General features: G+C 41.1%; 1 protein-coding gene across 2 annotated transcripts; it reads right to left on the bottom strand.

Moving 5' to 3' along the window:
* Positions 1–225: 225 nt before the first annotated feature.
* On the bottom strand, positions 226–11390 carry TM2D3 (TM2 domain containing 3). Of its 2 annotated transcripts, XM_046655477.1 has the most exons (6): positions 11272–11387; positions 10782–10874; positions 8839–8996; positions 4530–4704; positions 2898–2973; positions 226–986 (listed from the first exon to the last, which is right to left on the bottom strand). In XM_046655477.1, the coding sequence occupies exons 1-6, from the start codon at positions 11360–11362 to the stop codon at positions 821–823; spliced, it is 759 nt and encodes a 252-aa protein (XP_046511433.1). In that variant the 5' UTR covers positions 11363–11387; the 3' UTR covers positions 226–820. The 2 variants fall into 2 exon arrangements, with proteins under 2 accessions (XP_046511433.1, XP_046511434.1); XM_046655478.1 differs by lacking the exon at positions 10782–10874 and having other exon boundaries at positions 11272–11390.
* Positions 11391–12233: the final 843 nt, after the last annotated feature.

Genomic DNA, 12233 nt, shown 5'->3' with positions numbered 1-12233 from the left:
TTCCAATAAAGGGTCAACAGCAGATCTACAAAGACTCAAAAACATTTATCACACTGACACACATTTCTAAACACTTCCAGTCTGTCAATAAATCAGCCAATTATGAATATATCTTAAAATGGAGTAATGCCTTAAAAATAAACATTTTACTTCTTAATAATAAAATTAAGTTGCTATGATTATTCCAGATTATATTTTAAAGTAGAAAACATACAGAAAAAAAACTACATTTTTAAAGTGACTTGTAATTTTATTAATTTTCCAGTACTCGTGCAACCTTTTACATTACTAACAAAATTCAAACCACATCAACTAGACACAACAGGTGTGCAGTTTACTTCAAACAGTCATAGGAAGACAAGACTACGTCGCTATTACACTGTAGAACTGACAGACGACTCAAGTTTAGGTAGATAACTTTATTTAGCTAAAGAATTGAAACACTTCCCACTTTCTGCAATCATAGCTGAAAAGCTTTTCAAGGCAAATTACATCCAGGCCAGAGATATGAGTGACACACTTCAACTTAGCAATATAAAACTAATGTCACAGGAATTAAATAGATATTCAATCACTGCAAAGGTTGTTCTTCTAATTTAAGTTTAAATTTTTTCACAGAAAAAAATATATTTCAGGCAAATAAAAACAAATTCCAGAGAAGCACGATTCAGTTTTTTATTTTACCTTCATCAAGGCAGGCAAAGTACAGATGCTGTACATTAAAAACAACATACGAATACATCACTCACAACACATCAATTTCTACAGGCAAAAGGGCTTTTTCTGAGCACTGCTCTCTTTCTGAAGCACAGAACCACAGCTAAATGTACAAAGAGCCGTCTGCAGGTCCAACGTAGCCAACACCAATTAGCAAGACGTCTATCAGCGTCCATATTCCCAGGCCACCGAAGCTGAAGAGCTTGCCGAGACCTTCTCGCCACTGGCCCAGGTAGAAACGATCTGCTCCGAACCCACCAAGGGTGATGCTGCAACAGCAAACAGGACTGGAATGGATCAGATGGCCCCCAACTGTAGGCAGGTGGGGCTCAATAACCACGCCAAGTCCCACTTGTGAAAGGGCCTCAAATTATCATAACTCTTAATTAGAACAGAATGACTATTTCACAATTTACAACACCAAATAATCATGAGCAAGAAGATTGTTTAAATGCCAAAAGTAAACACACAATTTTTAGCTGTACTGAAATTTAATGTTCCTTTTTTATAGAAAAGTAATTGATCTCATTGCTTTTTCATTTTGAAAATGGCACATCCAGGAGAACAAAGCGGGGGCTGGGTCTAACCGAAAGTGCACGAACATGCAGTCGGTGGCGTGAGGCAGCCAACACCATCTGGCTGACCTGGATTAAGCCGCCTAACTTTGTCAGTCACTCATCGCTGAAAATTTAGCGTTACGAACAAATGACTTTTAAGGTTCCTTCAAATTCCAAGATCTAACAATATTCAGACAACTTCCATTGTATTTCTTTTAAAGTTTTTCTTATGGAAAACTTTAAAACACAGAAAAGTAAAGAGAACAGTACCCATGACCCATCTCCAACAATTATCAGCACGTGGCCAACCCTGCTTCATCCATACCCTTCTCCTCCCCACCCAGAGGACTGTGAAGCAAACCCTGGACATTACCACATTCACAGTGAACAGTCTGAAAGAAACTATGTTGAGCCTTGAGAAGAAAACTATTCTTACTTTTTGAAAGTCAGTTGTTAAATGTACCATGATAATTTAAGATGTTAACAATGTGGGAGAAACTGGGTGAGGGGTGTACAGAAACTCTCTCTCTTTGCAACTTTTCTGTAAATCTAAAATTATTCCAAAACAAAAAGTTTATTTAAAAAAAAAAAGCCAGTTGTTAGTTTTAATTTGAACCTCTGCTGACAGTGACCATGGCCGCTGTCAAACCTCGTTCTTGTTGTATCTATCTCCTATCTAGACTCCTCTTCTACCTTCCAGTTGAGCCTTCCTGCCAGGCAGGAGCCTTCTCTCTCCCCAGCCCAAATTCAAATGCAGGGGTTCTTAACAAGTGGCAATCTGGCAGTATCTGGAGACATTTTTGATTGTCACAACTTCAGGGTGGGAAGGGAGGAAGTGCTACTAACATCTAGAAAAGAGAGTCCACAGATGCTGCTAAACATCCTACTATGCACAGGATACCCCCACAACAAAGAAGGATTTGGCCCAAATGTCAACACTGACGAGTCTGAGAAACGCTGCCCCATGTCACGCTGCAGCCACAGCGTCTAAGGCTCTAATTCTAAATCTTCAGCTGCAGACAGCACAACTTTTTAATTAGTGACTCATTTAACTAGCATCCCTCTGGTGGGAAGAACTGGTATAATTTTTTTTCAAACTGTTGAAAAGTTTAACAAATATAAGCACATTTTTATGTAAAAATTATAAGTCTATAATTATCTCTGGATGGTGGAATTATAGGTGATGTTTAATGTTTTTTTCATTTTTTCCAGTTTTCAGTATTAAGCATGTATTAGTTTTTAAAATAAAGAAGCAAGTCACTAGAAAGTAAAAATATACACCCTAAACCTACCTACTTTAAACAGCATACGGCATTTTACTGACTCATGGTAATGTTCAAGATGGAAAACCCTGACTGGTTCTAATGATATAATAATGACTCAACCAAATCATCTCTAGAATATGCAGGTACTTTGGGAGAAAAGCTACATCCTGGCCTTAAATTCCATGAAGGTACTGGTCTGCTCATCTAAGTAATTGCCTGCAGCTTGATGTTTCCTATGGTCTAACATGTGGGAGGAGCTGAGTGAAGGAGAAGCTTGGCTGAGCTCAATGTCTGGAAGACTCCATTAAACCCAACGAAATCCAAATGGCGTCTTTAACTTCTTAGTAATAAAGCTTACCTCAGAGCCAGAGCAGTAGACCACTTATAACCTCCAGTCCAATTGCAGTACAGCATTTTCGGGAAAGTACGGTTACCTTAAAAAAAGGAAAAACACTCTAAGTACATAGAAACATGGGTACAAAAATACTCTTACACAGAGACAATTATAACTAGTGGCCTTGTAATTGAAAACCTAAAAAGTCAACTCCCTTTACAATAACAAATGTTTACTACAATGAATGGTAAAAGGCAAGTCCTTACTATCTATAAGCATAGGTTTAATATTTAAATCAATTAAGTAAGGGTTACAGCTTGACTGTGAAATGCCCTACCAGCTATCGAGACTTTGTAAAGTGAAGAGTGAACAGTGTGGTACTGAGATGGACAAATCAAGTGATGGGAAAAGAGAGTGGCCAGACCACACACGTATAAAGACCTCCTGTGAGTCCTGAGACAACTGGCTATCCGTGTGAGGAAAAAGTGAACTTGAATCTTCCTCACACCATATACCAAAACGAATTCCAGGTGTATTATAGACCTAAATGTGAAAGGCCAAACTTACAAATTGTAAAACAAACCACAGGAAATTATCTTTATGCAGCCGGGGTAAGAAAAGATTTCCTACAACTATGAAAAGAGCTAACTCTGAAAGACTAATAACTTCAACTAATTAAAATTTTAAAGTTCTATTCATCAAAAGATACCAAAAGAAAGTGGAAAAGCAAAAGAAGATAAAACCTGGGAGATGATTTCAGGGACACGAAAGGTTACCATCCAGAATATAAAAGAATTCCTAGAAATCTTTAAGAAAAAGATAAAACTTAGAGATGTGGATTGCAGAGGCTGTGGATCATCAAGAAGAGTTATGCAGCACTGGGGGGAATAGAAATCGATCAAACCACTTACCATGCTACACAAAAATACATGCTAGACAAGAGTATATGCTAGACAAGCTTGTACACATGTGAAACCAGGAAACATGTACAAAAATGTTAACAGCAGCACAATCTGTAAGAGTAAAAACGGGTAAATAATCCAAACACGTAGAATGGATAAACTATCATCCGATCTTACAATGGATTATGATACAGAAGTCAAAAACAATAAGAGAAGACATATGGATGAATCTTAGAGCCATAATGTTGACAGGAAAAAACAAAGTCCTAGAAGACCATAAACAGCTTGCTATTATTTTATACAATTCTAAAACACGCCCTATTGGATAATATGTCACACTATATGTTATCATCTACATGTGACAGAACTGTAAATAATGTAGAAGAGGAAGTGGGATGCTAAGAGAATTCAGAGGGGTGGTTACCTCAAAGGGGAGGCGGCTAGCTGCGAGGGTAGCAGATGGCCTCAGTTGATTGATTGGGTACAACTCAATGACCATACACTATGCTCTAGACCCCACACATTTTTTCTTGTTTTATCAAGAAAACATTTTAAAAGATAAGAAAATTTCAAATTCTCTGGATTTTTTTTTAGTTCATTGAGTTTATTAACGAGGCTTGGCATAACTAAAAAGTGCTGACAAACGTTTCTGAGTAAATCATTTAAATTTAATTCTCAAATTTCTGGTTAAAGTTCCATAAGCAAGCTTAGAGAAAAACATTTTGCTTACAAATTTCCTTAAACTCCAACTTACCCAAGCAATGAATGTGGTCCCGCACCGTGCAGTTGGCAGTGTAGCGCTGTCGAGGGCAGGACACCGTCATGCAGCTGGTGGAATTGGAACACTCATAATCGGTTTCTGGAAGCTGCCAGCAAAATCTGCAAGTCATGTTGATGACGAAGTTCTTTTGGGATTTGAAGTCTTGATCCTACATACCAAAGGACACAGAACTAATCAATCATAATATGCTAATGTTATGTTAACATGTCAATTGTTAATATGTCAATAAAACTACATACCATATGGCACAAAATTCCTAAAGTATTTAAATTTATGACCTAGCAGAAAGTGGCAGAAAAATAGGTACCAAAACAATATGTACACAAAACAAATGTATATAGTCCTATAATCATAAAAATATACACCCATTTCATTTCCATTTAAAAAGTCATTATTTTGTTTTCTGCTTATGAAGTAGCACACGTTCTATGGATGCTGCCATTTGGAAATTACAGAAAAAACCCTGTAACCTCTCCAGAGAACCACTTTTCATCTTCTTCCATTTTTTCCTCCTGTAACATAGATTTATGTAAGTGGAACTTTACTGACAGCATTTGGTATCCTTTTTACTCCCACTTGACACTATATGATACATATTTTTCAAAATCATTTTTAAATGGTCACACAATCACCTCTGCAAGTATCATATTTATTAATTTTCTTGATCAATGCAAAATAGCTTTTATGGATAGCGTTCAAAACTGGGTAAGACCACTTGATTCAGGCAATATCATTTTAAACATCTGCATATTTCCAGTTATGCATTTATAACAAACATTTCTTATCAACTGTTTTTTAAAACTAGGTAATACATGTATGTGGTACAAATTCCCAGACGTGACAGGAGAGTGAGGAGGAAGTTGGCTCTGCCCTCAGCAGCCGCTCCCTGCCAGCACCGCGCACTGCTCACCCAGAGGCCTTCCAGTGAGTTCGGTCGATGCATGGGCACATTTATGGCACATATATTTCTGTTTTAAAATTTAACTTTCCCACTGATATTTACTTTTCACGTAATTCTGTAGCTATCAGGAAATATCTCTAAAGCTGCCAAATCCTTTTAAATAGGTGCAATGTATTTATTTCAGTACACAGTGAACCATAAATTAAACAGTTCTCTCTTGGACATTTAGCTTGTTTCAAGTCTTTTGCCCAGGGAACCAATGCAGCTAAGAATGTCATCAGGCATACTGATTTGCATCCATCTGCAATAATATCTGTAAGATAAATTCCTAGATATGGAATTGCTGGGTCAAAGTTTAGGTGTATCTCTAAGTTTCATAGATATGACAAACTGCCTATAAGAGGTTGATCAATTTGCCCACCCAGTATCAAGAAATGAAAGCGTTTGTCCCTAATACCCTCATAAACTCAGTGTTATCAAACTTTTTGACTTTTTCTGCCAATCTGATAGGTTAAAAGAAGTATTAATTTTATTTAATTATGGGAAAAATTAAACATGTTTTTCATGTGTTGAAAGTCCATTTGTATTTCTTTCCTATGAACCATCTGCTCATGTCCTAATGCCATTTTTCTATAGGATTGTCACCTTTTCTCATTGGTTTTTAGAAAATCTTTATGTATTATCAACATTAGTACATTACTTGTCATGTGTGTTAGAAATACTTTTTCCTAGTTTGTCATCTATCTTTTGCTTTTATGTTTTTTAGGTCATGCAGAAATCTCAAATTTGTAGAAGTCAAATGTATCAATTCTTTCTTTTATGGCTTCTAAATTTTATTTCATATTTGGAAAAAAATTCCCGACTTTGGGATTATAAGAAAACTATCTCATGCTCTCTCTGATACTTCATGGTTTCTTTTTGCATATTAAATCTTTGATCTACTTGGAATTTATTTTGGACAAGACAGGGATTCCTCCTAATCTTTTTCCAGATAGCTATCCAGGAAACCCAACATTTACTGAATCTATCTTCTCACCACAGAGAAGTACAGACCTGTTCAAAAGCTCATCTAGAGTGAAAAGATTTGTTACCTGTCCCTCTGTGAAACAGCTGTCATTACTAAGAACACAGAATCCATCTGAGGGAACTCTACCTGCTTCGGGCACACTAGCAGACTGGTATCTTCTCCAAGTTAATACAAAGCAACATTTTCTTCAAGAACATTTAGAGCTGACATCAACTGGCTTGACAGTTACCATTATAATTGGAACAGGAGCAATCTGATACAGAAGAAGTTGCAGGATTTTTACATTTATTTCTATTTATATACTTAACAGGGCCATCACAAAATAATTTCTTTGAATGGTGTAATCCAGTTGAGATTCTCTTAGCCTGTACACATGCAGAAGGACTGGAAGAGCTTTTTTCCCCATTAATTTTAAGTTCAAGATAAGTGGGGGAAGAGAGCAAGAGGGGCCTGAGTGCATGCACACACAAGCAAAGGAGAACAAGTATTTGCATGTGTGCATGTGACGGGCGGGGATTATTTCTTCTTGAAACGGGAACTTATTTACCAAGAAGGGACCCTACAGATTGTCACTAAACAAATAAGGAGAGAACACATGGCTTGCCCGGGATCTCCTGGCAACGGTGGTCCTAGGACCCACACCTCCTGACAGGCAATTCACATATTTTACTGCTCTCCATTTTTAAGAAGGAACAGACCGCCAGACTCTTCTTGGGGCAGACTTCAAACTCCACACCCGAGGACTGGGCACCTGCTATCTTAGAGGATTCTTATTACTGGCTAGTACAGCAAGCAGGTGAGATGAAAACACCTGGAGTAGGAGGAGAGAAAGAATCTAATCAGGGCACATCTCAGCCAGGAGGTGAGACCAAGGAGTTCAGAAACTTCCCGAAGCTTTGTAATTTCCCTACCTTTGTTATTTTTCTTATCCTCTGCCATTTTCCACTAAATGAAACTGTTTTCAGAACACCTACAGAAAGAAGAGATTGAGGACCATGTCTCCCTCTGTAACCAGTTTTGAGAGCTGAATGTCAAAGATGAGGAAGCAAACCACAGAGGAGGCAAACCCTACGAAGGCTCCCTTCAACGGCAAAGTCGGCCCGTCCTTCACTAAGTACCTACCACGCTCCAGACCCAGGAGAGAAAATTTTAAAAGCCTTCACGTAGGCTTAACCATCAGGTAGAGAGAAAATCCTATTGAAGAAACAGCGCCAAAGACTGATGACTAATAACTCAAGGGCAGTTCTGAAGACTATCTGGCAATTAGCTCAATTTTCCAGTGTGCTTTAAAGGGTAACACTGACAAATGAAAATGACAGGCTTAAGTTTACAAAAACCACATTCGGACACTGACGCGGCATAAAACCCTACCTCCCCTTTGGAGGGAAGCCTCTCTGGCTCCCTCTCCTGATAGTCTCCTGATACCAGACTTTGGGAGAATTACAGAAAGAGCCTGGCGGTGGAAGGAACTTTCCAATCTAGCCCTTCCCAGACCAAGTTCCAAAGAACCGGGGAAACAGTACCTTGTTCAAGTAAGTGACGGACATGCCACAAACGCTGTGTCAAAAGAAATCTGTGAAAGAGGATATAGAATGGAATCTGTTTTTTCCTCCTCGACCATTTCCCAGAACCAGGGTCCCATGGAAACACTTTAGGAAAAGCTATTCTGGGCCCATCCCCTCATTTAACAAGAGAAAGATTAATTAATCACACAGTTAATTATGGCAGGACCAAGAGTAAAACACTGCTTCACTATTCATTTCTACTCCTTAGCTCACCCAGATGCTAGGACAGTAGTCCCAAACAATGGGATGTGCAAGGACTTGCTGGGCTACTTGTTAAAAAACGCAGATGCCCGAGTCTCCCTGAGCTATCCACAGTCAGCGGCTCTGGGGCTGCCGCCAGGACTCTAACAGGAGCCCCAGCGAAGCAGCTGAGAAACAGGCAGCCCTGGACACTCCAAGGAACACCAACTACCAAGGCCTTTCTAGGCTCCATCCTGTCTGTCAAGTACCAGAGAGAGGATGGAGGTGTGATGATTGTAACAGGGCCATTTCTAAGAGGCAATAGCCGGTGTACTTGAACTTTCTCTACTTCCAACTTTCTGTAAGAAGGCTGATATTTGCTCCAATTTATCCTTAGGTCAAAAAATTGCCATATGAACCCTTACGATCAAACCCTACCTGGAAATACAACTTTCAGTCTTCTGATAAAGTTGACTGTGTTCCTAAAATATTAATTATCAAATGCAGAGCACTTTCTTCCAGAATTTCCCCCACAGTCAAGTCTAAACTCTACTTTTAACTCGAGGTTTACACTGAGTTTGTTTAGAACAAGTAAGTTGCAGTACTTACAACACAGGTAACAGAAGGTTTGACTGTGCAGTCAAAAGTGACAGGCTTCCCATAGACACAGGAGAAATTTGTCTTGCACTCTACACAGTCTGCAGGAAGTCTGCTGCATAAACCATTGCTTGGACACTTCATCACATAAGGTGGCATATCGGTACTTTCTGTGAGAAGTGAGAGAGAAGCTTATTCTTTCATAATGCTGATGGGAATCACAGAGGAAAAGAACTTTCTAAGGTTAAGGGACACGATCATTAGCAATGAGATACCGTGCTAGAATGGAGAAAGCAGAGTTGGAGTCAGAGACACCTGCAATTAAAGCAGGATTCGACAGCTCAACAGCTAAGTAAAAAGGACTTAATTACTGTCCCCAAAATGACTATGAAAATCAAAGGTGCTTATGTACATATAATGTATATAAATGCTAGGTATAAGTAGGGCCTCAAAAAATCTACCATGTAACGGGATGAAAAACTATGGCTTAGAAACGGTGGAGTTTGTTCAAGATCACAGAGGGAGTGACAAAACTGGAACCACAACCCAAATCTCTGTTTCCAATTCAATGTTCTTTTCACATGAATTCACTAATTTGGAAGTGAAGCCAATGACTTTTTAACTGAATCAATGGGTACAACCGGTACCAATTCCAGAAAATCTTCTGTCATTATTCCACACTGGTACGTCAAGAAGCCATACCTTACTAATATAATTAGCTAATAACATTTACAGTTTTGTACTACCAAAGTTCAAAATAGTTCTCTATATTAATAACTTGTTCAGTGGGTTGCAATTCTTTTTCCAGCCAACCTTGCCAAAAGCACGATATATTTTTATCAATTAAGTGGATCAAAATTGCAAGTATTCTTGGGGAGGAAGAGAAGCTTTCAAAGACATCCAGAAGAATAAAAAATTCTTGTGCTTTCTCTATAAAATAACCTATGTTTTAAATTCAAGTATGCTGCTATCTTCTAGCAGTCTTTCATATCCAAATAACAAACAGTAAATACCTCTGCCAGTTTCAATTCATTGAAATAACTGAACTCTAAAGGGATGAAATGAGAGAGACAATGGTTCCATTTAGCAAAACACACTAATACTCATTTAAGAATGGTCTCAAAGTCACTGCATTAAGTAGGCAATTCTACAAAATACCATTTTTCTTTTCTTTTCTTCTTATTACTATTGTGGCTGGAGGCTGGACCCTTAGAATCACAAAGCCGAAATGACTTTATAGGGCCAGGCTAACCTCACCTCCTGAAAGATGAGGAAACCGAAGCCCACGGGGTGAATGATCTGCTCAAGCTCCCAGCAGCACAGCCAGACCTAGACTCCAAGTCTCTCTCAGTCCCTCTGTGATCCTTCCATTACACACAGCCCTGGGAGGCGCCTTTAAAGTCCAACAGCAGGAACAGGGTTCAAAAAGCAGAAGCATTGGCTGAAGTTTATCTTGAAGGACAAAATGGAAAAATAATAGAAATAAAGAAATGGAAATGAAGAGTGTGGGACTGGAAAAAGAGGTGAGACAGGAATGCCAAAAGGTAGTGAAATATCAAGACTGTCTATGGAAATGTTTGTGTATCTGGGGGCCAGCCTGGTAGCCTAGTAGTTAAGTTCAGGCGCTCCGCTTTGGTGGCCCAGGGTTCGCTGGGATGGACTGGGATCCCAGGTGCGGACCTATACACTGCTCATCAGCCATGCTGTGGCAGCATCCCACATACAAAATAGAGGAAGATTGGCACAGATGTCAGCTCAGGGCCAATCTTCCTCACCAAAAAAAAAAAAAGAGAAAGAAAGAAAAGAAAGGTCTGTGTATCTGCCTTTTAGTTCACATAACCTAAAATACAATAAATAAAATACTCAAAAGATGGAACGTGATTTTACCCAAAAAGAAAAAGAGAAACCACTAGATATGAATATACACATTTACTAGAATAGAAAATGTCTAGTACCTGCTGCCCTGGGAACTACTGTGAAAGTACGTGTTGGGCCCGGATCCTTTAGTGACTGAGCCAGCGGCTGCGAAAGGTCTAAATTTAAGGATCCTACAATTAGAGAAACATGTTATCCTGGGATACGAACACCTTGGTTTGTGTGGTTAACACGCAGGGTCCAACAACTGCTCATGAAACCCTCACAGCTTGACTGCCCAGAAAACTAAAGAATGAAACGCCAAAAGGGTCTACACCAATTGAGATCTATGGGCAACTGGGGAACAGAGCCTGGTATCGGGATCCAGCTCCGCTTGCCCGGCCGAGAGCCCGGCGGCTGCGGGTTCCTGAGCGGAGGGGCGGTCGCGGACCTGCGCTCAGGACGCGCCAGACTCGGGCTGTAGCGACCCGCCGCCCTCCGCCCGCAGGCCCAGCCCGGACGCTTCCCGCAGCTCCCGGGGGCCCCCTGTCACTCAGCCCGACCCGGAGTGGACGCCGGCCTTGAACTCACCACCACCCGACAAGATGTAGAACTGTGAGAGGAACAGCAGCACACGGCACAGGCGGCGAAGAGCCCGCAGCGAGACCGCTGCACCCGCCATGTTACCGGCGCGCGCGCACTTCCGGGACGCGGGGCGGGGCTAAGCCGGGGGCGGGGCTAAGCCGAGGGCGGGGGCGCCGGAGGGGGCGGGTCTGGGCGCGTCCCCGGGGAGCCCAGGGCGCAGGCGCGCAGCTAGTGCTGCAGGGGTTCTTCCCCCGGGCTGGAGGCTCCCGGGAGCAGGGAGGCGGTGGTGAGGGGCCCGGGCCGATGCGACGGTGTGAGGTTGCTCGGTTCACAAGAGCTGCTCACTTGCACGAGGTGCTCACTTCTTTCATGGCCAGAGACCGGGGAAGGTCACCTGGGACCAAAATGCGCCCCTGAAGTGACTGAAAGCAGAGGCGGGTATCTTGGGAAGTTGGTCACCATTTGTATGTGGCTGGATATGTATGCGTAGAGATAAAAGTTGCAACTGTGTGCTACGTACTAGGGGAAAGTTTTAATGACATTACATATAATTTCACACTAAAGAAGTACTTGTTTACAGATGAAGAAACCGTGGCACAAACTGTACGGGAAGTGACTCCCAGGTGTGCCAGGTGGCCCTGCACAAGCCGCTCCTGGTGATCCCAGCGCTGGCCCGGGTCAGCGCAGCTAGCGTCTCTCCGCGGCCTGCGTGGGCGCCCCATGAGCCTAATCCTTTGACAAATAGAAATGGCAAACAGTAGGATATATTCGAGTGTGTGGGGAAGCCATTTCGTGTAAACCTAATTTGGCCTGACTTTGTTTTTTCCAAAAGGGCCTGACTGTGGCCGTTGAGCCCGCATTGTATATCTGCTTTAAACATTTCCTATGGCAAGAACAAATGGCCTTGAGATAAAGGTGCAACTTCCCCCTACATTGGCATTTCCTTAAGGACAAGTATCTTTCCTTAG

Source organism: Equus quagga, chromosome 2 (genome assembly GCF_021613505.1).
Source record: "Equus quagga isolate Etosha38 chromosome 2, UCLA_HA_Equagga_1.0, whole genome shotgun sequence".
Taxonomy (NCBI): Eukaryota; Metazoa; Chordata; class Mammalia; order Perissodactyla; family Equidae; genus Equus; species Equus quagga.
The sequence above is the reverse complement of the archived record's forward strand: the minus strand, read 5'-3'. Positions and strand labels throughout refer to the sequence as shown.

What these genes read in the sequence shown, in the direction of transcription:
- TM2D3 (XM_046655477.1), bottom strand. Translation starts at nt 11,362, where the DNA reads ATGGCGGGTGCAGCGGTCTCGCTGCGGGCTCTTCGCCGCCTGTGCCGT. An exon ending in AACCTTCTGTTACCTGTGTT is followed by an intron (nt 4,705 to 8,838) that starts GTAAGTACTGCA and finishes TTTGGTATGTAG; the next exon opens with GATCAAGACTTCAAATCCCA. An exon ending in GGACCACATTCATTGCTTGG is followed by an intron (nt 2,974 to 4,529) that starts GTAAGTTGGAGT and finishes CCTTTTTTTAAG; the next exon opens with GTAACCGTACTTTCCCGAAA.